Source organism: Tripterygium wilfordii, chromosome 9, assembly GCF_013401445.1.
Source record: "Tripterygium wilfordii isolate XIE 37 chromosome 9, ASM1340144v1, whole genome shotgun sequence".
Lineage (NCBI taxonomy): Eukaryota > Viridiplantae > Streptophyta > Magnoliopsida > Celastrales > Celastraceae > Tripterygium > Tripterygium wilfordii.
This window is the reverse complement of record NC_052240.1, coordinates 5,887,304-5,911,830: the sequence shown is the minus strand read 5'-3', so window position 1 is coordinate 5,911,830 and position 24,527 is coordinate 5,887,304. Positions and strand designations below refer to the sequence as shown.

Here is a 24,527-nt window from a genome sequence, read left to right as displayed (position 1 = left end):
GGCTTTGTAGCCCATCATTCTTCTACTAGTTCACCTCTACATGGTATTTCACTGTCAACTACACCCTAACTCTACTCCTTTACATAGCTACTATTCATCTTGTTTGCATGCCCTCAATCATAACCTATTTTGTCTTGTTCTTATGTGCTATATTTTGAGATATACGAGTGATCTTGTGGGACTCTAATCTTCTTATTTGTTCATCCCACGAGTGTTCAATGTATTACTGCATGCATATGAATTCCTATTTATTTATGTAAGTCCACATTTCTTTATTTATCTAGCTTTCCTAATGTACTACTACTACCAATTTTAATGTCCTCATAGTATTAAATGAATGTATACATATCTACATGTCATTACTTATCCTCATATCTCATTGTTTACTTATTTACTATTTTATCATTTAAATTTATTATTATTATTTTTCACACATGCACCAAATTTCTCGGTACGTACTTGGTAAATTTTCATATGTTACAACAACATTCTAGACTCTTGGGGAGAGGAGGAGGCTTGAAGGCCGCCATTGGAGCTTGGAGAATAATAGGATTCACGAGGGGGTTTTCTCTCTCCTCGTTTATCTTAGTTTTTATGGTTGATTTCCATTTCTTGATGATGTATCTTGACTCTATGAGTGGCTAGATTTCTTTACTAGGGTCTTAATATAACCAAACCTTGAAGATTCAATAATAAACTTGGTTTCCTTATTTCTTGATTTCTCTCTCTTATTGACTGTCTATGGGTGTGTTTAATGCTTTTAGATGCTTGATCACCATTTAGATGATTTGTTGCTTTGATTGAAATCAGAAGAAGATTTCTAAGGTTTGCCTCAAGCCATGGATGACATAGGGTGTATAAACCATAGAAATATAGAGACGTGACCTATGCAATCACTAAATGGTTAATCCATAAATCTTAGTGGGTCTTCATCTTTTGAATCCGATTGCTAGACATAACAGGGATTAGAGATAGAAATACTTCTGGTGTGACTAGACATAGAGCATTGGATAGGTTAGAAAGACCGATTATCATTATTAAGAGAGGAATTAGGGATTAAGTGACCAAGGGAGTTGAATTGGATAGGTGAGGTGAAATTAAGTGCCCTAGTGCTTCCCATCTTTGATTACATTTGTGTTTACTTAATTGCTCTTTTATTCTTTGTTTTAGTTTAGTAAAAAACAAAACCATCCACTCATCCTTTTCACCCAATTTACATAGTTGTTGCTTGTTTGACATTAATTTTGATTGCCAATACATCCTCGTGGGAACGATAATTTACTCATCATTTTATTACTTGTGTGATTTGTGCACTTGCAATTAAATCCATATCAACATGTCATTAAAGATGAGAATATATATCTAAAACAAAACATACTCAATGTAATAACCATGGTCATGATTTACAAACACATGTAATCAGTATCCTATAGACTAAAGCACATTCGTCATTATAAATATCATAAATAGAAAAACAAAACATATCCACACCGAAACCGTTTGTGATTGTAGACCAAACATCTATGAACTCACCTCGAATAAGCACGGAAGCTATGCATGTTCTAATCTATATATTGATAGAAGACCCAACAAAAAGATGATAACGTCTTGCATATTAATCAATTGCACCACACCTAAACGAATCTCAACAAACTGAAAAAAAAATCATTGCTCGCTTATTTGCTTTCAAATGTTGCTGCGACGAGTAACCTAGATCGCGTGAGATAGCTATTGTGCGACTGACTTTAGGGATAAGAATGTTGGAGAGAGAGAAAAAGTTAAAAAAAAAAACGCGAAGAGAGAAGTGGGAAGAGATGTTCAATTTCTTTATCTTTTCATTTTCATCTATGTGGCATGCTGAGTTGTCATGCACTCAGCTATAAAATGTATGAGAGTTGACCTCTTTGAGGTATGCTTCTCACTAGGCTTTCCTTTGCCTAATGGTTAGGGGATGGTCAATCCCTTTAGCTCTACTAGGGATATGTCAGGATGATTTTTATTGGATACTATCACAGACCTCTTTATTTTCAATGTCCAACTACAGCTTCAGTAAGAAATCAAAAAAGTCAGGTTATTATCCGTGTGTTTAGGCACATAATCAAAACTAAAGATTTTGTGGTTTGTATAGAGGGATCATGCCTGCATGCTACAAAGTCATGTCTAGTGTTAGATTATGGTTCAGAATGAAGTTATTCATCACGCACTTCTCGTGGTTAAAGATGATGTACCTACCCTAAGAGCAATTGCACTTGTCTCTGGGCTTTCATCCTTTTGGGCCTTTTAGTTGCTTATTGTATTTAGGCTGGTCTTTACAGTTCATTTATTATGTTTGTCTTGGGTCAAATGTTGTTGGCCCACTTAATCTTCATATTTCAATTATTTGTTTTTCTTTTATTAGTCAAATCATGTAACCATTGGTTACATTCAAATGTATACATATACAACCATAGAGCCGTTGATCAATACAAGTTGGATATTTTCCAAATGTTCAACTCACCTTCTTCTTCTCCTTCTTCTTCTTCCTGATACTCATTATTCAAAATGATTTGCTACCATTGATATTGATTCCACTGCTTTACATTCACTTTAGATCATGGTATCGGAGTAGCTGACTCCACCTGGTGTTCCACCACTCAATCCTGCCAACATGACTGAAGCCATGGCAGTTGCTACCAATTTTATGAGAAATGGACAGACTAGTCTCTCTTCTTCCAGCTTTGGTTTGCCTCCATCTGGTTATACCAACCCTTTACCTTCACCTTTGCCTTTTAATATTCCATACACCATGCCACCAAATTCACCCACACTTCCCATAGCTCCAAACTTTGCTCATGCACCCATACAACAAGCACCAAACCTTTTAGTAACCCATATACATTTTTACCTAGTGACTTTGCCATCAGTAAATTGATCTCCTTGGAACTCAATGGTTCTAATTATCACCTCTGGAGTTTGAATTTTCAAATTCTTTGGAGCCAGAAATAAAATAGGATTTATTGATAGAAGCTTACCTATTCCACCTTCTCATGACTCTAATTTCCAAGTCTGGAAACAAGGAAATAGCTTGATCAAGGCTTGGACCAACAATTGTGTTGCTTCAGATATACTGGCAAGTATTTCTACATCAAACACGGCAGAAGAGCTATGGTCAGAAATCAAAGAAAGATACTCCATTGCAAATGAAACAAGAGTTTATGAAGTGTACAAAGAACTGGGAATCATCAAGCAAAAAGGGTTAACAGTTACAGAATATTACTCCAAGCTTAAATCACTCTGGAAGGAGCTTCAAGAATATGAAACATTTCCTACTTGCAGTTCATGTACAACGCACAAGATTGTCAAAGCAAAGAGAGACAGAGAAAAGTTGATGCAGTTCTTGATAGGGCTCAATGAAGAATATAGCCATGTTAGCAGCCAAGTGTTGCTGACTAAACCCTTTCCTGATATCAAAACAGGGTTCAACATGATTCTTCAAGAAGAAATGAAGCAAAAGGTTACAAATATGGACAAAGGAAGTTCAAATGAGGTGATGGCTATGGTTGTTAACAAGTTCAACAATGCTCTATCAAAGAAAAACTACAAGAATTCTCAGCCAGACAAGGACATAGAGAGATACAAGAGAGACAATAAAGGAGGGAGACCTCCATCAGCAAATAAAGAAACTTTGTTTTGTAGATACTGCAGAAAGGATAGCCATACAATTGACAAGTGTTACAAACTTCATGGGAATCCTAACAACCCAACAAAGAAATTCAAGTCCAACAACAGCAACAGAAATTATTCAGCCAACCAAGTGAAAGGCACTGGACAGAAAGTCTTAGACCAGCAAAGTCAACTGGTTTAAACAATGATCAATGCCAACAGATCATGGCATTCTTGCAATCAAAGATGGAGAGCAATGAAAGTTTAGCACAAGAATATCAATATATGGCTACTGCAGCAACAGTAGCGGGTAACATTTCCTCCTCCAACCCTAAAATGCTTTCAAAATGGATTATTGATAGTGGAGCTACTGATCACGTTGTGTGTGACATACTTTTACTACATACATCTCATCCCATCACTAATGCATATGTGACTACCTGATGGTCAGAGACACACCATATCTCACATAGGCATTGTCAAACTTAGAGACAAGATCACACTTACACATGTATTATGTGTTTCCATTTTTACTTTCAACTTGATTTCAGTTAGTCAATTAACCAAGGATGATAAGTATGCAATAATCTTCAGAAAACAAAAATGTGAATTGCAGGAATTAGCACTATGAAGATTGTTGGGATAGGAACCATTGTTAGAGGCCTATACTTACACAATCAAGATTAGAGCAGCCATTTTGGAGTCATTAATTCTATTATTAGTTCTAAGATTTGGCATATGAGACTTGGACATCCTTCTGGGAATGTGTCCAAGCTCTTGCCCATGAAATTAAATGAAAATTCTCTTGATTGTATAGGTAGTCACTAGGGTAAAATGGAAAGAAAATCTTTTGTTGTAAGCATAGTCAATCTAAACTTCTTTTGAACTTATTCATATGTTGGGACCCCAGTAATACAATTTCTATGGAAGGTTATAGGTATTTCTTGACTATAGTGGATGATTATTCTAGAATGACTTGGGTTTTTTTAATGCATTCAAAGAATGATACAATAAAATTCATAATAGGTTTTATTAACTTTGTGAACACTCAATTTCATACGAAAATTAAAACAATTAGGATAGATACTGGCAAAGAATTTTTAATGTAGGATTTCTTCTTGTCAGAAGGAATAATGCATCAGAAAACATGTCCATATACACCCCAAAAAAATGGGGTGGTTGAAAGAAAGCATCAACATTTATTAAACACTGCAAGAACTATTAGATTACAGAGTAACCTACAAGAAAATTTTTGGGCACATTGCATACAAGTTGCTATTTTTCTAATTAATAGGTTACCTACAAGAGTTTTAAACAACAAAACACCCTATGAAATCATATACAATAAACCAGTAGACCACACTATTTTAAGAGTCTTTGGTTTTTTCGTCTAGCTAAAAATAACAGGCCTTCAGGATCCAAGTTTGATCCAAGAGCCATTCCATGTATGTTCCTAGGATATCCACTAGGAACTAAAGGCTATAAACTGTTTAACTTAGAAACTCATGAGATATTTGTCTCTAGAGATGTGCATTTTCAAGAAGAGGTATTTCTTTTTAAAAACAATAACACCAATACACACTTAGAGACACAAACACATGACATACATCATAATGCTACTCCTGCATAGAATAGTACATAGTCCATACCTAAAGAGAATAATAATTTGCATATTAGAGTGAGAAGAAAACCATCTCACCTATCATATTACGTTTGTGATATAGCATCCACTCAGGATCAACATCAGCATAATTCTCATACATTTGCTCAGCATCCTTTTAATCAGGATCATGATTCTTTAAAAGATGAACAATGGTGTAAAGCAATGAATAATGAACTTAAGGCTCTTATAGATAACAATACATGGACACTAATAGAACTTCCTTCAGATAGAAAAGCCATTGGTTGCAAATGGATTTATAAAATTAAGTACAATACAGATGGCACAATAGAGAGATACAAAGCTACACTTGTAGCACAAAGATTCAATCAATGTGAGGGTTTTGACTATAAGGAGGCATTTTCTCCTGTAGTTAAAATCACCACAGTTAGAATATTTTTAGCATTGGCAGCCATGAACAAATGGGTTGTGCATCATTTAGATGTTCACAATGCCTTTTTAAATGGAGATTTAGAAGAGGATGTTTATATGAAACCTCCTCCTGGTTTTCAGAATACAAATAATAAACTAGTTTGTAAACTTAATAAGTCTATTTATGGATTAAAGTAGGCATCTAGGCAATGGAATGAGAAATGCAAAAAAGCTTTGATTTGTTTTACTCAAAGTAGGGCTAACTATTCGATGTTTTATTATAACAAGAATGGGAACAAAATTTTTCTTGTCTTGTATATAGATGACATGGCCATAGGAGGTAACAATTCAATCTAATCACTGAAATAAAGAATTACATAGGATCATGCTTCAAGAACAAAGATTTAGGACCTCTTAGGTATTTCCTAGGTCTAGAAATCACTACCACCAACCAAGGAATAACTATATGCCAAAGAAAATATGCAAAGGATCTACTTATAGATGTTGGACTTTCAGACACCAAAAAAACATAATTCCCCAATAAACACAAATGCAAAATTGTCTAGAGAACAACGCAAACCATTAGATGATCCTCTTTATTTTAGAAGAACAATAGGAAGACTTCTTTATCTCACAATTACCAAACCTGATATAAGTTTTGCAATTAATAATCTTAGTCAATTTATGCATAAACCTACTGACACTCACATGCAGGCTGCCATCAGAGTTCTAAATTATGTTAAAGGAACATTAAATCATGGATTATTCTATCCTAGTACTAACACTTTATAGGTAACCGGGTTCAATGACTCTTATTGTGCTTCTTGTCTAGACTCAGGAGATCTGTGACTGGATATTGCATCAAATTAGGTGATGCTTTAATTTCGTGGAAATCTATGAAACACAAGACAGTTTCTAGATCGTTAGCTGGAGCTAAATACAGGGCTTTAGCTACTACAACAAGCAAAATAGCATGGATACAAAATCTATTTCGGGAATTACAAATTCGAACAAAGCTTCCAACAACTCTCTACTGCAACAACAAAGCATCCATGCACATAACAACCAATCCGGTTTTTCACGAACAACAAAGCATATTGAATTGGATCTACACTACACACGGGAGAAGGTTCAACAAGGATTGATTAAACTTACCCACATGCCTTCAATTGACCAACTTGCGGACCTTCTCACAAAGCCTCTCTGAGTACATCACATCCAATATCTTTTTTCCAAGCTAATCATGTCTCAACCCCACGCTTAGCTTGTGGGGGGATGTTAGATTATGGTTCAGAATGAAGTTCTTCATCACGCACTTTTCGTGGTTGAAGATGATGTACCTACCCTAAGAGCAATTTCACTCATCTCTGGGCTTGCCTCCTTTTGGGTCTTTTAGTTGCTTATTGTATTTGGGCTAGTCTTTACCGTTCATTTATTTTGTTGGTCTTGAGTCAAATATTGTTGTCCCACTTAGTTTTCATCTTTTAATTATTTGTTTTTCTTTTATTAGTCAAATCATATAACCGTTGGTTACATTCAAATGTATATATATACAGAAATAGAGCCATTGATCAATACAAGTTGGATATTTTCCAAATGTTCAGCTCACCTTCTTCTTCTCTATCTTCTTCTTCCTGATACTCATTCTTCAAACTGATTTGCTACCATTGATATTGATTTCGCTGCTTTACATTTACTTTACATCACCTGGTGTTGGCATATGTTTTATGACTTGCGAGACATTGAAGATAATTTTAGCAGAAGTGACTGCTAAATTATAGCTGCAGCCTGGTTGACTGAAGTTTATTCTACAACTAACAATATTGTTTGGGGCTTTCTCATAGTGGTTAGTTTTGCGCTGCTTCTGAGAACAATTAATGTTTTTCCTTGTATAAATCTTACAAGCTTGTCTGATGGCATTCCAATTGATAAGGAAAAAAAAAATACATCAAAGCAAAAGTGAGAAAAAATAAAAAGAACCATTGGTTCGTGGCCAAATAATAGAATGGTGTGCTCATTATTGAACTGGAAAGAACCATTTGGGTGAACACGTATTACAGGACCCGATGGAAATGTAAGGGTTTGCCATTTAAGCTTTCATGATTAGCTCAAATCCTTTTGAGAGGCGATATAGTATCTCGCGAGAGAATAATGGAAGGAACAGACCACGCCATGGCAAAACAATTTTGGCATTCTTACAGGGGCAAGTTTCCTGTCATGTGAATGTGGTCAAGGGTCCGGCGTAAACCATACTTACTAACAGCCGCATTAGCAGTCCTGAATCCTTCTCCATATGCTGGGGAAGCGTCATTGGCGATTTGGTGCATGAAAAACCCACCCAGCTTTTTTTCCACAATGGACTTTCTCCCCTTTTTTGAAGATGATGAGGACGACGAAGCTGCTGATGTAGATGGCATGTTGCTGGATTCCGGCGGTACTTCTGATTCCAGCCACATGTAGGAAAGCACTTGGCAGATACCTTCCTCTACCTCTGGATTCAGATTGCGGTAACCTGTACTGACAAAAGCAAGGCAATAAGATGTAGGAACTCCCAACAGAGACTTGCATGGAAAATATCATATTGGCATTTTACCTCTAAGACGTAACCAGCCATGCATCAACTCGTGGGCAAGGATAGCACCTGTGAGTAGTCTGCATCCAGCAAGTATTCAAATCTAAATTGATAATCCCAAGAAATCAGATTTCCAGAGGACAAGCAAGGTAAAGATTGATGTAATTGCCTATGCCAAACTTAGTTGATGATGAGACTTATTTTCTCCATGATTCGGGAGGAAGATAAAGATATAGTTTAGATATAACTTTATTTCCAATCTGATGACCTCTTCAAATGAATATTGCGACCAGGAAAAAAAACCAAATTCAAAATTCAGAAGACTTGTATACAAGAATTGTAAGAATGCAAATCCCCGAAGTCAAAATCAGGAGTTCTTCGGTACCTTGCAAGTGTATTGTGGAACACAGGGACCAAAGAGAAATGCCAAAAGGACTTTATAGCTTAAGAATAAGGGAGGAGACATGACCATAACAGTCGTGCTCTTATAAACTTCCTGGTGCTTGAATAAACTTCTTTCTCCATTCAAAAAAAAATAACAGTCATGCTCTTCCTGGGAACAAGAGGGAAAAGAATAAGTAAAAGCTGCCATCAAATGGTACCTTGGAAGGCCATATAGAACAAGAATGGCTGAAACTTCACATTTTCGAGTGAGCTTTTGAGGTTGAGTTCTCAATCCAGTCAGTCGATGGCCCCCAACTTTTGGCCTCTTTTGTATCTGAATATAATTAAAAAGAGAATCTGATAAAACAAATTGTCAAGGGAAAGACCGAAAAGAACAAAAACAGGGGAGAAAATTCAAAACCATAAGGCGTATAGAGTAGTCTGATATCATACACTGGTGACAGTTTGCTCTTCCGAAAGACATAATCCCCGTGTCTCAGGCATGTGATGATAGCCCTATGAAGAAGACATTTGGAATTTTGGATCAGGGTAAATTTCACAAACTAAAGGCATAGATACAGGTAAAAAGATTTATATTACATTCTTCTCCCCGACAATAGCTTCATTAAGTGCTTGTCTTTCAACCAGAAGCATGGGTATTTGCTGATCCAGTTTCATATTCATTCCTTCATAATAGTCCCTGATGGCATGGTAAAGGGGTTGGCAATCACCATTATCCATAATGGCTGATTCCATGCACTCTAAGCATAAACTCCTCCCATCTTCCAAAGAATAGAATCTTGCATTCCAAGACTTACCAGGGAAACAACATCAGAACACATATAAAGATATCATAAACATAATACAACTATGTGATCTTTTATTTATTATTCTTCACGCTGAAGTGTAGGGGAAATATGATTGTAACAGCAGATATCAATTGCAACTCTGTAAAATCATAAATCTGTACCTCCAGACGCTCACAACTACAGCAGCGAGCTGTGCCATCATGCTCATGTGATGGACAATACTTTTGGGACCAGAATGGATGGCACCTATACTCTATCAAACCAGCTTCATTTGTTGGGATCTGATAACAAAAGTACATATGTAAACTAATCTAATCAGATAACAGATATTTAAGACTATAATAAAATGTTGAAGAGGCTATTGATTTCAGAAACATGAGACAGGATCCAAAACCTGATTGACAAACACCACTCTAAAAAGCTAGGCAACTTTGAAGGATAGACATCATGAAGAGGGTACTTTTCCAATGAAACCTTATGAGTAAGCCATAAATTTAACTAAAGGTACCCATGCTAAAGGCAAACAATGATATACCATTAACCCCGAAGGCAGTGGAAGGAGATCAAAATTTAACTATTTGAACAGACTTCAACACTCTCTCATGTGGGGGTCTTGCATCTTGATAATTGTAGGTAGTTTCCATTCCGAAAGAAAAAGAAACAAAGAAATCCATTAAAAAAAAGATAACTATAGGAGCAAACACGTGAGATCTTTGATTAAAAGGGGAAGTGGATTGAAGTTGGCAGGATGCAGGCTCAAGGTTTTCGTTCTCATGCGATGTGAAAAACACCAAGTCAGATGTGACCTAGAATCAACTTATTAGGGCGCAAGGCATGCAAGTTTACTTTGAACGATGGGACTATTTGAACTCAAAGTTGGTGAATAAACATGGTACAGGAACCATGGCCAATGCCAAGTTCCAAAGTCAAAACTTGACACCTTCCAATTAAATTAAAGGATGCACGTGGTAAGCCTCCAAATCAACAAAAAGTGTGGCCTATATATGTGAAGGATAAGAGACTATTATCATTGTCGACAATAAATGATTCACCTCCTCATCAGCTTCAGCTTTTGGGATGATTGGTTTTTAAATCATTGGTGATTTAATATGGTTCAGAGTACGATACTGCTAATACAATAAGAGGTAACAAAGAATGATATTCCTTAGAGCAAAAAGACTGACAAGCAATACAAATAAAAAAAACATTCACGGTTTTCTTACAAATTGGAAGCACACTTCACATTTCGGATGGGTCAATTCCTTGAAACAAGACTTGTGATATGGATTCTTCTCTGCGAAAGAAAACTTGAATAAACAGGAAAAACAAAAGGCGTTAAAAGCTTGATAGTAAGTTTGGCATCTCTCTTGCAGGTCAAGTGTCAACATTTACATGTAATTGACATAATATAAAGAAAATTAAGAAAAGAGGTGGAAGAATATATGTGCAACTTTGAGTTAAAAAACTCCAAAGAAAAAATATGAGTTCGGAATTCACATACCTCATGCTCAGTAATGGGATAACCACAAGAATGACAGCGGAAACAGTCGGGATGAAAAAAAGTTCCCAAGCATCCCAAATAATTTCCATGTCCAATGTCACGGTGACAGCCAGCGCAAACTCTGCATTTTAGAAGTACAAAAACACATGTAAAACTCCCTCACTTTCATACTTTTTGAAATTTCTTTTATTCTTGATATTAGTATTTAGCAAGTCACCTAAGTTGATTCTCATATTTCTTTCATGTTGACATCCCCAATGACGAAACCAGAAGCAATCAAGCATGATCCACACAACTAATACTACCAACAAATTAGTTATCATAAAGTTATGTTCATTCCATCTAATAGAATTTTGCGGGCTAGAGAACTTATATTTAGTGCTACATTTGAACAAAAGCAGTCAAGTGCAAGGTTTATCGAGACTGCTAACCAAACCCTATGTTTAACATGTATAGCCAAAGGATATCTTGGTTGATTGGAGCCAAGAAACATATACAGCAACTGTCAGAACCTTTTACCTGGATCCCATGGGATAATATGGTGTGGGTGCATAAGGAGGATATGAAGATGAATTCAGACTATCTGGAAGTCCCCTAGCTAGATCTTCATCATAACCTGTTCGCCGTCTATATCCTGAAATTTCAAACAGCAAACGTATAATATATTCTCGCGAAACACTTGAGACACACAAAGACATAGAGAGAGCTGTAAACATAAGGAGACCAAGGGATAATTGTACACACACAAGGACGGAAAGATGGTTAGAACTTAGAAGATAATACATGGATCTTTTAGATGTTAAACTTTAAAACCTACCATTTGATCTCTTCCAATCTTCAGATAAAGAAAGTGCAATGGCATGATCTAGTTCCTCCTTTTCCTTCCGAGCTCTGGCACGGTCATCCTGAGGTCATTTGAAGACTGCATAAATAACATTTCTTATTTTCTAAGAAACCAACATGGAGAAATTTGTCATATAGTTTCTGGCATGGCTAAACTAGAATTTCAAAATTATCTAGTCTACTATCATTCATATGACAAAAATAGAATGCTACATACTTGGATGCAAAATACTGATAGCAAACTGCCATCAAAGCAGAGGCAATATTACCATTTACTTTTATTGAAAAACATGTCCAAGCTAAAAAAATTGGACATAAACTCAAATATAAGATGTTAAGCACTTTATGCAAATGACAACCTATGGGCAGCAATGAAATCCTTCAAAATAAAGCCAAAAGTGTTAGCTGGACTTGAGGCATTCTCCTTTTTACTTGGTAGTTCCTAAATTTTAATACAAATTTACTACCAGATTCAGAAATGAAGTAACAAGAAAAGGCCCATATAAGTAATACCAAGTATAGATTCAATACTTGAAGCATCATCAAGATTTTATTGGATCATCAATGACAGGTGTGGCATGAGTATGACCATAATCAAGCTATAAGCCAGACGAGATTCTTTTGAAACCTACCATATTGAAAGTAATGAATGTGTCAATCTCTAATGTTTGTTATCAAGGTTAATTTCCATGCAGAGGTCTCAACAACAGAAATTCCCTCAGTAAAAAAAAAAAAAACCCTTTTTGGATAGTATAAACTGCATTACCAAACTGCAGTTTTACCCATCAACAATGGATAATTGAACAATCCAAAAACAAAGAACTAAAAGAGATTTAAAAATTTTACATTTTCTGGACAAATTCAACTTGCCAAATTGTTAAGACTATTTTAATACCCAAACTCCTCAGTCCTCAGCTTTCCTCAAAGTTAAAATCAAGCATGAATCAGCACACATCCTTTTTATACTATCCCATGGCTGCATTCTATTCCTCATTACAACTGGTGATCATTGTATGCGCTAGGACAACCAACACCAAAGGATTAGTAAACCAGCATCATATTTATACAAGTATTGTCATGAGAATATCAACAATAATTTCCTATCAACAAAATCAACAAATACAAAAAAGGACAACCAAAAACCAATTATATGATTATATAACAAGTTAGGGTTATTGAATAGATACCAGAGGTAGAGCTGGTGCACGCCGGGCAATGTTTTCCTCCCCGATAAGCTGTGGATGACGGGCACCACTTCCATGACTAGACCCACCCTTGAATAGCTTATAAAGCCATTTCATAAAGCGAGATTTCCTCTCTGTATACGAAGAAGCAAAATCCCCTGCTTTCAATCAAAATTCCAAAACATAAATGCCAAACATACAAGATGGCAATTCACCCACATAAACAAAAGCAAAATCACTAACAAAAACTATTGAATCATTACATACTCAAAACAGCCAAATTCATCAGCTTAAGCTTATGCAGACGTGTTTTAGGGTCTCTGACCAGTGTCATTATTCAATAATTAAACAATCAACTCTAACAAATTTCTTAACTAAAAAAAAAAAAAGCGTACCGTAAATACAAGGGTTAGAGATATGGTTGACACCTGGGGGAGGAGCCATGGAAAGTCGAGGAAAGCTATTGTTGAGTAGAAATGACGACGATCAGCCGGAGACGTGAAGTAAGAGAAGATGAAAGCAACGAGTAGAGAGAGAGAAAGGAATGGAAGATAAAGGGGGAGGAACAACGCAACAGGGTTAGGCATCGTTGGTCAGATTAAAAAGCGAAGCTCGAAAAAGAGAGGAATCTGATCGGGAGAGAAAGGTAGGAAGCGAAGAGAAAGAGAGAGAGTGAGATATTCTTGGCTTGGGAAAGAAAAGAGAATCTGCTGAGGCGGGGGAATATTAATTAACGGTGGACGCCGAAGCAGAGTGTGCACGTTTGGGTTTTGCAATTTGCATTGGAGGGGCTGGACAGATTTGAATTTCCAAAAGAAATTCTTGCCGGGATAAACAGGAGAGAGAGAGAGAGAGAGATGGGTGGATTACCAGAAATGTTCATCCTGTGTTTGTTAAATTACAAATAAGACCATGGATTAGTTAGTTTATGTTCGTTAATTTTGTTATTGCTTTTGAATATAAAAATATTAGGCCAGGTTTCCTCTGTTTGGATTCCCGGAAAAGTTTATGCTTGGCAGTTGGCATTTGTCTATGTTTTAAAATTACCAAATTATTATCTAAGAATTTTGACTTTTGAAATTAAATTAGGATTTTTTATGCTTAAAGAATCTAAAGGTATGTTTGGTCTGTCATCTGTGTTGTGAGATCTTTCTATTATGGTTTATGGGTATAGCAGTATTTGATTCTATGATGTGATTATGTGTATTGCGATATGCGAGTGTACTATATAAGATTTGTTGTTAGTTCAGAGATTTTTTTATATGGGATTTGCACACCAATTTAACCTGTCACCAAACGAACTGTGTGTAGTTTCATAATACAAAATTACTAGTTCGAGGGTTACCTTCCTATAAATGACATAAAATTTACCTAGTGTCAAATGAGAAAAACACAAGATAAAAAACTAACACTGGAATGAGAATACTTCTATTAAACAAAATGAAAATAACACATCGTTGGAATGCATCAGAATTTTCGTTGGGAATACATCTTGGAATGTACGAAAGAAAGTGTTTTACAAACTAAAAAAACATGATAGCCATGGAGACTACAGACACGAAGGCTTGAAAAAGGGAAAAAAAAAGGCTAAACTAGTTGATTGGAGTCATGTTAATATAAATGATAAAGTTTATATATACGGAGTATGTGTTTGACGTGGAGTGCCTTCAAATCTAACTTCTTCTTATAGTCTTCTTGGTCTTCATGGTGGTCATCATCTCTTGACTTTCAGGCATGATCTTGTCACGTACTGTCGTGGTAGATCATAGGAAACTACCTGCTTGTTTGATGCTTGAGTTACTGGACCAAACTCCCCTATAACCGCAACATCTTCAAGTTTCGGGGATCATGGTCATGGACCCAGATCGTAGTTTTTCTTCATGGAGGTTGTTGGAGCACTAGGAACACCGTCCCACTCTCTTGGAATATAGGTTTCATGCTAGTTATTGACAAAAAGAGACTTTCGCTTGTCATTCTTTACTACTTCTCATTGTTGAACATAGGAATATGGCTTGACCCTCGAAGTGCAGGAGGAAGTTAGTTCGAGTCACTGGTTGTCATGCAATTGATGGAGGTGTGTCTAAAACAATTTAGGAACGTGAGGGTTTTAAAGTCCTTGATCTTCTAAACCTCTTCTGAGATTATCCAGTTGAAATCTTGGCATTTAACAAACTTTTTAAAATATAATAAAACAGTTTCAACAATAAATGTCTATATTTTAACCTTTTCGGACAACACCTCTTCAGACATGTTGATCTCCAGCAAAAGGGATGAATTTCGGCCTAAATGAAATTGGATTTCCTATAAAATGAACAAACAGTTGGTGCAAAATTTCCATGCCCTCTCCATGTGTCTCTTGGAGATTGGATGAGAGCTTCCAAATGTAAACCCATGCTGCCATGTGTCATCAAGTGACTAGAGGTAACTTTTGGTACAAACAGTATTCTTTGTTTTTCATGCATTTTATATTTTCATTTTCCAAAAACATAAAATATCTTTAAAAATTTGGGTTGTTCATTTTATAAAACACGGGAAAGAGAAAAGTAGCTAAAATCATAGTAATCAGCGATATTGCACAAATAAATTTAAAATTCTTAATTTATATTATGCAAGGTATTTATCAAGATTGGACACGTTACTTGAATTATTTTGGAAAATAAAATTAAGGGTTGATAATACTAAAGTGCCCTTCACTTAACGGTAGACACGCGACAATACTAATTGGGAACTAAAAACGTAGGTTGGTATGTTTTTAATAAGGCTACCTTGATCAGACCGAGATACAATACACTTCACTGGCCATACCGCAATAGAATCCAAGTATCTTGGATCCCATATCTTGAAATCTTGTGTGACTATCTTAGGTCTCAGGTAAACCATCAGGAACATTCAGTACCCAAAATGGAATAGAACTCCCCAGATGGAATCCTTCTCCAATTCAAAGATCCAGAAAGGTTGTCTCCTAGCCAAGCTAGAAATTCCTTAAAAAGAAAGATCACGCTCCACAATGGAGTAAGACTTGTTCAACTATTATAACGAAAAAGGCACCTCCAAACAGTTATAATGGACACACACAATTTACAACATTCTCTTCTTACCTAAGAGCTCTGACCTACGAGTTCTCAATCCCTTGTTTCCTCACGTTTTGACATAAGCGTCGAAGCGTCTTTTCCGAGGTACACATCTCGGGGGATCTCTTAGCCTAAGTTTGCTCATTCCACATAGAAGCAATATTCAACAATTAATATTATCTGAATAAGTCTGGTTTGACCATCTTGATAGGTTAGCAAATTAAACAAGATTTGCACATCATGGAGGATATATGGTTTCCTGTCATTTCAATTTTAATTTTTTTTGTGTTCCAATTTTTCTTTAAAATAGCATGAAATTTTTTCTAAAACAAGTGAGAAATAAAAAGTTGGGATAAGTTACTCAAGAGCCCTCTTAGAGTCTTATTCTACTTAACATTAACTCTATGCCCTCATACTCTCAAAGTGTGAACATTAAGTACTCTTACTAGTTGTGTCGACTAAAAGAGGCCCTCTTACATACATCCATTAAAAGTCCATCCATTTCCATAAATCAAGTGGTGATATTGTCAACAAATAATTGGGTCTCATAAATAATTTGGGTTAATTACAATATGCTCAGCGAAAGATAGGAGTGTTTTCATTTCACTCACCAAAAAATGTTCACTTACAATTCACTCATGCAAAGATTCAAACGTTTGCGATTTCCTCACTCCGTCAACGGAACCGTTAGTCAATTGACGATTAACGCTGACCTGACCATTAAATGTATATGTGGACTATTATTTGTTGACGTGACACTTCTTTTCAAAGAAATTTTAAAAACCAATGTGGAATTTCTATTTCATTAATCACTTTAACACTGTAAGTCAACCATATCCAAGATTTCTAACATATTTTCTAGCACATTGTAACGTTATTCATCATTCAAAACTTTCAAGCATATTGTATTAAACCTAATAAATAGACATCAAAAATAGACTTAGACAGATTCGTCATTAATTGCTTAGAAAATTAAGAAGTTTGATACAGCCACCAAACCCATGACTAAGATAGACTTAGAAACTAAAATAGAGTAGCCTGAAAAACATATCACCCATGACATCCATCAAACATCTCTTTAACCATTAACAGACTCTTGTGTTCCTTAGATGATGTATGAAACTATGGAAGAAGACCTTGAACTTCCCCTCCCTCTTCCCCTTCCCCTTCCCCTTCCCCTTCCCCTTCCCCTTACCCTTACCCTTCCTCTGTTGTTGATAGTGGCTCTGTTTCTAGCAGCATTGGCTTGAGCCTAAAAAAAAAGAATTAGAAGAACATCATTACATGCTTGAAAGATTCTCAATCAGGTCTTCATTGGATTAGTATATGAGGAACAAATAATATATGCAGGTAACTACTATCATCATCACCAATTACACCGCCTGTAGCATTCTCTACCTCAACTTCACTGTCACTAAATTCTGGCTCATCAACATTATGATCAAGAGTAGCATGATTGCTCATTGACCTATAATAAAGACAAACATACCAATAATCAACACAAGTTGAACCCACAAATATGCCAATAATCTGGTTTACGCCAATAAAAGAATCTAAAACATGTAAATAAAAGGAATAAACCACTCTTTATGGGACCACATGTCGACCATTAACACAACACAACCAATTCGATTGAAAATCACATATCGATAAACAAACTCATCCGACACCATATTGGTCTTGAGGACGTGACATCTCCAAGTATTGAATCACAAAGTTTGAACAACAAATTTGGATGGGTCAAGCAAAATCAAAGGATAAAACAAGCTAGTGAGATTTGGTTATCAATTCGGTGTAGCAGTGGCTAGTGAAAGGGATAATGAAGGCTAGGGTAATCGCAGATGCCGTCTTCCTCTTTTGGACTTTTTTTTAGGGTTTTAGATTTTATAATATAATAAAATATTTTAATGTAAATAATATCAAATACGTAAATAATTTAAAAAGAAGTGCCACGTCAGCAAATAATAGTCCACATATACATTTAACGGTTAAGTCAGCGTTGACCGTCAATTGACTAACGATTCCGTTGACGGAGTGAGGAAATCGCAAACGTTTGAATCTTTGCATGAGTGAATTGTAAGCGAACATCATTGGCTGAGTGAAATGAAAACACCTCTATCTTTCGCTGAGCATATTGTAATTAACCCTAAATAATTTTTAAAAAACATTTAATCATCTCTCTCCTCTCTTTCTTCTCTTAATCTCGTTTTCTTTTTTCTCTCTGACAAACTCATTCCTAAACTGTTGACGTCACCCCATCGCTCCTCGTCTTGCCGCCGATGACAAAGTGCCTGTTTAGTGGGGCCTTGTGAGTGGCCCAACAAAATTTTTTTGGTTTGTACCTTTTTTCTTTTATTAAATTATTACTAATTTGAAATTTATTTCATATAAAAAATTCAATAATAAAAATAAAATAATTTTCAAAACTGCTTATGGACTATCTTCATCTAAAAGTTTCGTCAAATACATCTCAGTTTATTAGTCAACTTCTTTTTCACAACTTTTCAACTAACATTGAAAATCACAACAATTGCTTTGCAAATAAAACTATTTTATCCCTTTTTCAACATTCTTCCGGAGGACTAATAAATATTGATATTCCCAAAATACCCCCACTAATGGGAGAAGGCCACGTGGCAGAATAAGTTCCGGTGAGGACAATACGGGAGACGTACCGAAGGGTACACTTCGGTTCTCGACCGAAGTGTATACTTCTGCACTATCAGACCGAAGACCACACTTCGATAACCGTACTACAGAAGCATGTACGCACGAAGTCCAACTGATGAAGAGTCCTCATAGGACGCCAATTCTAGATAGAGTCCTACTCCCCTTTGGAGAGGGATACAGATAGGATTTACCATCCGAGAAACCCTCTGGAAAACCAATGAGAGAGAGTCCGACTCCTACTACAACTCAAACACTTCAAACTCATATAAAAGGGGAACCTCTACCCTCAGGTAAGGAATCTAACTCCTGCACTCTAAAATACTTACTGAGCAAGAGGTAACGCTCGAAGCAACGAGCCATCCTCCCAAGTTTAGTACCGTACTGACTTGAGCGTCGGAGAGGTCCCCCCGAGTACACCCTCGGGGCCCTACCGAAGCTTACGTTCGCTTCTTGTGCAGGAAGGAAGGAAGAGATCACGTACCAGCAAAGGAGAAATTAGTTATTCCAGCTCAATCTGACTTGGCTGATTTGTCTGATAGGTAGACCTGTTTTAGACATCATCAGTTTGGCGCCGTCTGTGGGAAGGAAGTACACTTCCCTAAAGAAACTCACAATGGTCAGATTGAGAAAGAATGTCGCTTCCACTTCAGAAACAAGCCGTCGAGTTGATGACCCTAATGCTCCCGACCGGGGGCAGGGTGAACACCCCCGTCATGAGGAGGTAGAACACCAGGAGGATGTTGCTGACCGAACCAACCAGTATAACCAGGACGCTGGACCGTCCCAAGTACCTTGCACTCAGGAACAATTCCAACAACTTTCCCGGCAGGTGCAAATGTTGACTGAACTAATCATGAACCAACAGACACAAGTGAACCAAGAAATCCCGCACAATGAGGAGGTGCGAAGTTCACACTCAGGTAGGTCTAAAGAACCAAGCCGAGGGGTGAATCCCGATGGTACCATTGGAGAAAGTACTAGAAGGAGAACTACCTACAATGAAGATGTTGGCCGACACCTAGATGAGATGAACAAGAAGATTGCAGCACTACAAGGAATGTCTCCAATGGAGGGAGTGTGGGACAGTACGTTGACCCCTTTAGCTCCTGAAATACTTGAAGCTGAGATGCCACGTCACCTTGTTGTTCCAAAACTGGAGAAGTATGAAGGGTTAACTGACCCCTGTGATCATATTCAGGGTTTCAAATCAATGATGGAGTGTCGGGGGGCAAATGCCCTGATAATGTGCAAGATATTCCCATCAACCCTTTTTGGACCAGCAAGAACTTGGTTCAATCGATTACCGAGACACAGTGTGACTAGTTTTGGGGACTTGTCCGAGAAACTTGCACTTCACTTCTCCGCCGCACGAAGGACGGCAAAGACTAGTTTGGATCTGATGAATCTTGACCATGAGCATGGAGAATCACTTCGATCATTTCTTGCAAGGTTCAATAGAGCATGCTTGGAAATCCCACATGTCCAGGTAGAAGTAGCTATTTCGGCCTTGGTAAGGACAGTAAGGGATGAAGCGTATGTACGCTCATTAACTAAAAAACGCCCGAAGACTATGGGAGAACTCTACGCTAGGGGAGATAAGTTCATGCAGTCAGAGGACATGATGAAAATTTCTCAGTTCTCTTCTTCCTCGGCCCCTGCCAAAAAAGGCTCGAGCGCCCTGGGAAAGACGGAGAAAGACTTACCCCCTCCAAGCAAGAAGCAAGGAAGAGTAGAAGGAAAGAATGACAAAAAGAAGGATGATCAATCTAGTAGGAAGACTGACCAGGGTCCAGTCCCTCGGTATAGTTCCTATACTCCTCTTAATAATTCATTGCATAATATCCTTCTTGAAATAAGTAACAGGGATATACTGAAGTGGCCTAAGAAAATGAGGGCCCCGGCAGAAAAGCATACTTCAGATAAGTATTGCCTGTTCCATAGGGATCATGGTCATGACACTGAAGAATGTAGGCATCTCAAGGATGAGATTGAAGGCCTCATAAGGCGAGGCTACCTGAAGCAGTTCACTTCAGATAGAGAAGGAAAGAGAAGAAGAACCGATGGTGATGATAGGGATAACGACCGAAGGAGACAAAGAAGAAGGGATAGGTCTCCTCGTCACCAGAGGGGGACTGCTGGGACAATTGGAGTTATAGTAGGAGGTCTGGCCGCAGGAGGAGAAAGCTCCTCAGCAAGAAGGGCTTATGCTCGAATAAATGAAGTAAGTAAGGAAAGAAAGAAGCCGAGAAGGGATGAAGAAAAAATTATTTTCTCAGAAAAAGATGCTGAAGGTATCCAGGATCCACATGATGATGCCCTAGTGATAGAAGCAGTCATCGCAAATTTCACAGTGAAAAAGGTTCTGGTGGATAATGGAAGTGCAGCAGATATCTTGTTCTATCACGCCTTCAAAGAGATGAAGATCTCAGAAGAAAAATTGAAGAACTTTTCGGTTCCTTTATATGGGTTCGCAGGGGAATCCATAGTTCCCAAGGGAGTCATATCCCTACCTGTTACTCTGGGAACCTATCCAAGGACGGTTATGCATATGATCGATCTTCTTGTAGTAGATGTTCAATCCCCCTACAATGCCATCATTGGCAGACCATTGCTGCACAAGGTTCGGGCGGTGGTCTCTACTTACCACCTCAAAATGAAGTTTCCAACTTCTAATGGGGTAGGAGAAGTGAGTGGGGATCAGAAGTTAGCTCGAATGATGTACTATACGGACTTGAAGGACAAGAAGAAGACCTCCATATCAGTTGGAAGCTTAGATGTTCGTGAAGAAGAAAAGATACTGAAGCCAACACCGGTTGAAGCACTTCTTCCAATAACTGTGGAGAAAGGAACTGAAAAGAAGTTATTTCTTGGGTCTCTGTTAAATAATAAGTTAGCTGAGGAGGTAACCAAGCTCCTCCTCTCTAACATAAAGAACTTCGCATGGAGTGCGCATGAGATGCCAGGAATTAGTAGGGAAGTCATCTCCCACAGTTTGAGCATCATACCGGGGACTAAACCGGTCAAACAGAAAAAGCGTAACTTCGCCCTAGAGAGACAAGCTGCTATCAAGGAAGAAGTGGGGAAGTTACTTGAAGCCGGTTTCATCCGAGAGGTGCGGTATCCAGATTGGTTGGCCAATGTGGTCATGGTAAAGAAGGCGAATGGAAAGTGGCGTATGTGCGTTGACTTCACGGATCTAAACAAAGCTTGTCCTAAGGACTGCTATCCTCTTCCTAAGATTGATCAATTAGTGGATGCAACTTCAGGCCACGAACTCCTTAGCTTCTTGGATGCTTATTCGGGGTACCACCAGATCAAGATGAACCCAAGAGATGAGGAGAGCACCTCATTCATAACTCCAGAAGGGACATATTGCTATAAGGTTATGCCCTTCGGACTTAAGAATGCTGGTGCCACATATCAAAGGTTGATAAACCATGTCTTTGCTGATCAGATAGGAAAATCAGTAGAAGCATATGTAGATGATATGGTCGTGAAGAGTAGAAGGGCGGAAGATCATCCTTCAGATCTTCAAAAAGTGTTTAACACTTTAGATAAGTTTCAAATGAAGTTGAACCCAGACAAATGCGCTTTTGGAGTAAGCTCAGGAAAATTCCTGGGCTTCCTTGTCACTAGTAGAGGAATCGAAGCAAACCCAGAAAAGGTTGAAGGCATTCTTCAGATGGAACCTCCGAAGTCTCCAAAAGAGGTTCAGAGATTAACTGGAAGAGCAGCGGCACTTGGGAGATTCCTTGCTAGGTCGGGTGATAAGTGTAGACCCTTTTTCCAGGCCTTAAAAAAGGCCAAGGAATTTCAATGGACTGAAGAGTGTCAGAAGGCATTTGAGGGTTTAAAGGAATACCTCGGACATCCTCCTCTATTAACATGTCCAAAAGAAGAAGAGGTATTGTACTTGTACCTTGCTACGACAGATCAAGCTGTAAGTGCAGTCCTTATCCGGGAAGAAGATAAAATTCAGAAGCCAGTGTATTATGTCAGTAAGGTCATGATAGATGCTGAGACCCGTTATACCGAAGCAGAGAAATTTGCTTTAGCATTGGTTACCGCGGCTCGAAAATTAAGACCCTACTTCCAAGCCCATACTGTAGTAGTTCTTACTGACCAACCATTGAAGAACATACTTCAGAAGCCGGATACATCAGGTAGATTGATAAAGTGGTCCATTGAGTTGAGTGAGTTTGACATTCAATACAAACCAAGACAGGCGATTAAGGCTCAAGCCTTAGCCGATTTTGTTGTAGAATGTCTTCGACCAACCATGATAACACTGACCGAAGAGGACTACCCAAAATGGAACCTTTTCGTTGATGGTTCTTCTAATCAAGAGGGTAGCGGAGCTGTAGTACTCCTCTTCGGTCCGGGGGGCATATGTATTGAACATGCACTTCATTTTCACTTCAAAGCGTCAAACAATGAGGCAGAATACGAAGCGGTACTAGCTGGATTGAGACTTGCTGTCGAACTTGAAGTTAAGTATTTATTGATCAACAGTGACTCTCAGCTAGTAACTGAACAAATGAAGGGAGACTATGAGGCGAGAGGCTCAAATATGGTCAAGTACTTAGCTGCGGTCAAGAAATTACTGGCCAAGATTCCCAAGGTAGAGATCAATCGAATACCTAGGGAGGAAAATGCAAAAGCAGATGTCCTTGCTCGATTAGCTTCAGCCTGTTCAGCCAAAGGACCTACTTCGGTCAGAATTGAAGTCCTTCCTCAACCAAGTATTTCGGCTGAACTAGAAGTTGCTCCGGTTGAAGCTGAACCATGTTGGAAGGACCCAATCAGAGAGTTCCTGCTTGAAGGGAAACTTCCTGAAGACAGGAATGAAGCAAGGAGTCTCCGGAAAAGGGCAGCAAGATATACTCTGATTGATGGAGAATTATACAGAAGATCCTTCACACTTCCATACCTGCGATGTTTGGCGCCCAGAGAGGCCGATTATGCCCTAAGGGAAGTGCATGAAGGAATTTGTGGAAGTCACATAGGGGGAAGAACATTAAGTTATCAGGTGCTACGTTGTGGATACTACTGGCCTACAATGGTGTCGGACGCCAAAAAGCTTGTTCAAAAATGTGATAAGTGCCAAAGGCATTCCAATGTACCCCACTTTCCTCCTAGCCAGATGGTGCCTATTCAGAGTCCCTGTCCATTTGCTCAGTGGGGTATGGACCTTCTTGGACCATTCCCACCAGCATCGGGTCAAAGGACATATCTTATAGTAGCCGTGGACTACTTCACTAAGTGGGTAGAAGTGGAGCCACTTGCCACTATTTCTGAGAATAAGGTAATAGACTTCATCTGGAGAACCATTGTCTGTAGATATGGGATACCAAGAGCCCTTATTGTTGATAACGGTAGACAATTTGTTGGAGGAAAGATGAAGAAGTTATGTGAAGAATTGGGGGTTGATCTCAGAGTCACTTCGGTCAGTCACCCACAAGCTAATGGGCAAGCCGAAGTGACAAACCGAGTGATCCTCCAAGGTTTGAAGACCAGACTGGATAGTGCCAAAGGAAGATGGGTGGAAGAACTACCGAGTGTGCTATGGTCCTACCGAACAACAGCACGAACTTCTACTGGAGAAACACCCTTCTCCCTGGCATTTGGCTCCGAAGCCGTGATACCTGTAGAAATTGGAATCCCATCTACAAGGATCATTAACTTCAATATCCAAGAAAATAATGAAGCACTTCTGAATAATTTAGACTTGGTGGAGGAAGTTAGAGAAGAGGCTCGAATCAGAACTGCTGCGTACAAGCAGAGGACGGCCCGGTATTACAACCGAAGGGTCAAAGAAA

At 38.1% G+C, this 24,527-nt stretch overlaps 2 protein-coding genes and 1 long non-coding RNA gene across 5 annotated transcripts; 1 reads left to right on the top strand and 2 right to left on the bottom strand.

Annotated features, from left to right (window-relative positions):
- The first annotated feature begins 2,173 nt into the window (after nt 1-2,173).
- Nucleotides 2,174-3,844, top strand: LOC120005962. Its single transcript, XM_038855840.1, has 3 exons — nt 2,174-2,224; nt 2,609-2,735; nt 2,976-3,844. Exons 1-3 carry the CDS (start codon nt 2,174-2,176, stop codon nt 3,842-3,844), a joined length of 1,047 nt encoding a protein of 348 aa, XP_038711768.1.
- Nucleotides 3,845-5,175: 1,331 nt separating this feature from the next.
- Nucleotides 5,176-7,074, bottom strand: LOC120005200. The gene is made up of 2 exons (XR_005469749.1): nt 6,830-7,074; nt 5,176-5,438 (listed from the first exon to the last, which is right to left on the bottom strand). It is a non-coding gene; the product is annotated as an uncharacterized LOC120005200 (long non-coding RNA).
- Nucleotides 7,075-7,545: 471 nt separating this feature from the next.
- LOC120005321 (protein DA1-related 2-like) lies at nt 7,546-13,762 on the bottom strand. Of its 3 annotated transcripts, none has more exons than XM_038854900.1 (12): nt 13,363-13,762; nt 12,971-13,101; nt 11,758-11,845; nt 11,460-11,574; nt 10,941-11,061; nt 10,663-10,746; nt 9,601-9,720; nt 9,231-9,443; nt 9,084-9,146; nt 8,849-8,964; nt 8,268-8,326; nt 7,546-8,186 (listed from the first exon to the last, which is right to left on the bottom strand). In XM_038854900.1, the coding sequence occupies exons 1-12, from the start codon at nt 13,409-13,411 to the stop codon at nt 7,870-7,872; spliced, it is 1,476 nt and encodes a 491-aa protein (XP_038710828.1). In that variant the 5' UTR covers nt 13,412-13,762; the 3' UTR covers nt 7,546-7,869. The 3 variants fall into 3 exon arrangements, with proteins under 3 accessions (XP_038710828.1, XP_038710827.1, XP_038710830.1); XM_038854899.1 differs by having other exon boundaries at nt 12,971-13,125; nt 13,363-13,761; XM_038854902.1 differs by having other exon boundaries at nt 12,971-13,125; nt 13,396-13,761.
- Between the last annotated feature and the right edge of the window lie 10,765 nt (nt 13,763-24,527).

Bases quoted from the DNA above. Each gene is read 5' to 3' on its own strand.
- LOC120005962 (XM_038855840.1), top strand. From the start codon at position 2,174: ATGGTTCAGAATGAAGTTATTCATCACGCACTTCTCGTGGTTAAAGAT. The intron at 2,225-2,608 runs GTACCTACCCTA...GTATCGGAGTAG, and splicing joins TTCTCGTGGTTAAAGATGAT to CTGACTCCACCTGGTGTTCC. The intron at 2,736-2,975 runs GTTATACCAACC...AATTCTTTGGAG, and splicing joins CTTTGGTTTGCCTCCATCTG to CCAGAAATAAAATAGGATTT.
- LOC120005321 (XM_038854899.1), bottom strand. From the start codon at position 13,411: ATGGCTCCTCCCCCAGGTGTCAACCATATCTCTAACCCTTGTATTTAC. The intron at 11,846-12,970 runs GTATCTATTCAA...AAATGACCTCAG, and splicing joins GTGCACCAGCTCTACCTCTG to GATGACCGTGCCAGAGCTCG. The intron at 8,965-9,083 runs GTATGATATCAG...AATTATATTCAG, and splicing joins AAGAGCAAACTGTCACCAGT to ATACAAAAGAGGCCAAAAGT.